The sequence below is a fragment of the Colobus angolensis genome, unplaced genomic scaffold, assembly GCF_000951035.1.
Source record: "Colobus angolensis palliatus isolate OR3802 unplaced genomic scaffold, Cang.pa_1.0 Scaffold9423, whole genome shotgun sequence".
Taxonomy (NCBI): Eukaryota; Metazoa; Chordata; class Mammalia; order Primates; family Cercopithecidae; genus Colobus; species Colobus angolensis.
Window position 1 is genome coordinate 1 of NW_012123403.1, and position 2,146 is coordinate 2,146.

At 54.0% G+C, this 2,146-nt stretch overlaps 1 protein-coding gene across 1 annotated transcript; it reads right to left on the minus strand.

Moving 5' to 3' along the window:
- Positions 1 to 115: 115 nt before the first annotated feature.
- LOC105504666 (ETS translocation variant 4) lies at positions 116 to 1,621 on the minus strand (the record flags this gene model as incomplete). The annotated part of the gene is made up of 3 exons (XM_011932168.1): positions 116 to 242; positions 924 to 1,189; positions 1,437 to 1,621. Coding segments are annotated over 3 exons (578 nt in total), but the record flags the coding sequence as incomplete, so codon positions are not given.
- Between the last annotated feature and the right edge of the window lie 525 nt (positions 1,622 to 2,146).

A 2,146-nucleotide genomic window follows, 5' to 3' on the forward strand; every position in this document is an offset into this window, starting at 1 on the left:
CCTTTCTGTTGTCTAACTTGCATCTCAGCTGCTACCCCTCTGCTGATGGGTGCCCCCTGCCTCCCTCCTCAGGAAACCTTCCCCTACCCTTCACCAGGTCCGGGCTGGGGCTCACCTGGAGTAAAGGCACTGCTCGCCATGGTGGTAGGGGAGTGGCGGCTTCCTGCTGCAGGACAGGGCCGGGTCTGTGCGGGGACTCTGGGGCTCCTTCTTGATCCTGGTGGTGGGGCTGTGGAAAGCTACTGCGGGGATGGAGGGGGCAGAGCAAGGCCAGAGCCTGTCACACAAGCAGCAGGGAGGGCTTCTGATACCTTCTGCACTTTGAAGACCAGCTGGGTGACTGGTACAGCCTCCTTCCCTCTCTGGGTATCAATTTTCTGAGATCCGCAGTGAGACAAGAACATTTTGGCTATTTACATTATGTCTAGTTTATACATCAGACTAGTGTCTGATTATTAACCAAAGAAAACATCTAAAGTTCAACATTTAGGCTGGGCACGGTGGCTCACGCCTGTAATCCCAGCACTTTGGGAAGCAGGAGTCCAAGACCAGCCTGGCCAACATGGTGAAACCCCGTCTCTACTAAAAATACAAAAATTTAGCTGGACATGGTGGCTGGTGCCTGTAATCCCAGGTACTTGGGAGGCTGAGGCACGAGAATTGCTTGAACCCGGGAGGTGGAGGTTGCAGTGAGCAGAGATCGTGCCACTGCCCTCCAGCCTGGGCCACAGAGCAGGACCCCGTCTAAAAAAAAAGAAAGAAAGAAAAATAACAATTCTTTTGAAATTGTGAAGAAAAAAGTGGGTGGGTGGGTTGGATATATGAAATGGTAAACAGCAATATAAAAAACTCGGGAGACATTCTGGGCTTAACTGAATTCTTCACTTGATTACATGCCACCCTGCCCCACCCTAGTCTCTTACCTGAGTCGTAGGCGAAGTCCGTCTGTTCCTGTTTGATCACCACCCCCGCCCCTGGGTACCTGTGCCCATTGACCCCACCCTGGTCCACAGCTGGCTGGCCCGCCTGTTCATACAGGGGGTCATGGTATTCTTGCTTAAAGCTCTGCTGGGGGTAGGGTGGGCAGGGCTCCGACAGCTGGTGTTGGTAGGGGGCTGGAAGGGGTTCCCGGCCCCCTCCCTGAGATGTGAAGGAGTGGCAAATGTCCAGGGGCTGCTGGAAGACGGAGCTGGATGTGGTTGGAGAAGAGAAGAGAAGAGAACTTTAAATTAATCCCTCCTCGAGCCTGTTACTCCTAGGCTTTTAGAGTGGGCTCTGGAATTGGGGGTAGAGGGTTGGGGTGTCAGTATCTCTCCCTCTCTATTCCGCCGCCCCCCGCCTGCACCACCCCACAGCTCAAGTCTTTATGGAGAACGCTCAGGAATTAAAGAAAAAACACCTGGGCCCATGAGCAGTGCGTTTCCCTGTCTCCTTACCTACGTTCCCCGAGGTACCCATGGCCAGGGTGGGGTTGGGAGGTGCCAGAGGATCTCAGGAAATTCCGTTGCTCTGCCCGGGGAAAGGGCTGCAGGGGCGACTGTCCAAGGGCACCAGGGGCAGGGGACTTGATGGCAAGTTGTCTGGGGGGGTCATAGGCACTGGAGTTGAGAAGGAGACAGGGCTGAGGGGGCAGAGAAGCTGGCAAGCATCTTTGAACCCTTCATTCCAAGGAAAGTGAGGTCACAGGGATTACGGGAGAAGGAAGGATAGAGGGGGCTGAGAAGGGAACGGCAGGAGCCACAGACTCAGCCCTAGCCAATTCTTTTGTTTTTTCAGAGACAGTCTCCCTCTGTTGCCCAGGCTGGTCTTGAACCCCTGGGAGTCATACAGGGGGGATTCATTGCTCAGAGCAATGGTTTAGGTGGGACAGTGGGCCTCTTGATGGAAAGAGAATCTGCTCTGGCCTCAGCATGTACTCCTGAGGCCCTCTGCTGCGTTTTCCGTCTATTTAGAGGAAATCCTTAGCTGTATTGCTTCCTTACAGGAGCTAGAAAATCCTTTCTGTTGGCCGGGCGCAGTGGCTCACGCCTGTAATCCCAGCACTTTGGGAGGCCGAGGCGGGCGGATCATAAGGTCAGGAGATCGAGACCATCCTGGCTAACACGGTGAAACCCCGTCTCTACTAAAAAAAATACAAAAAATTAGC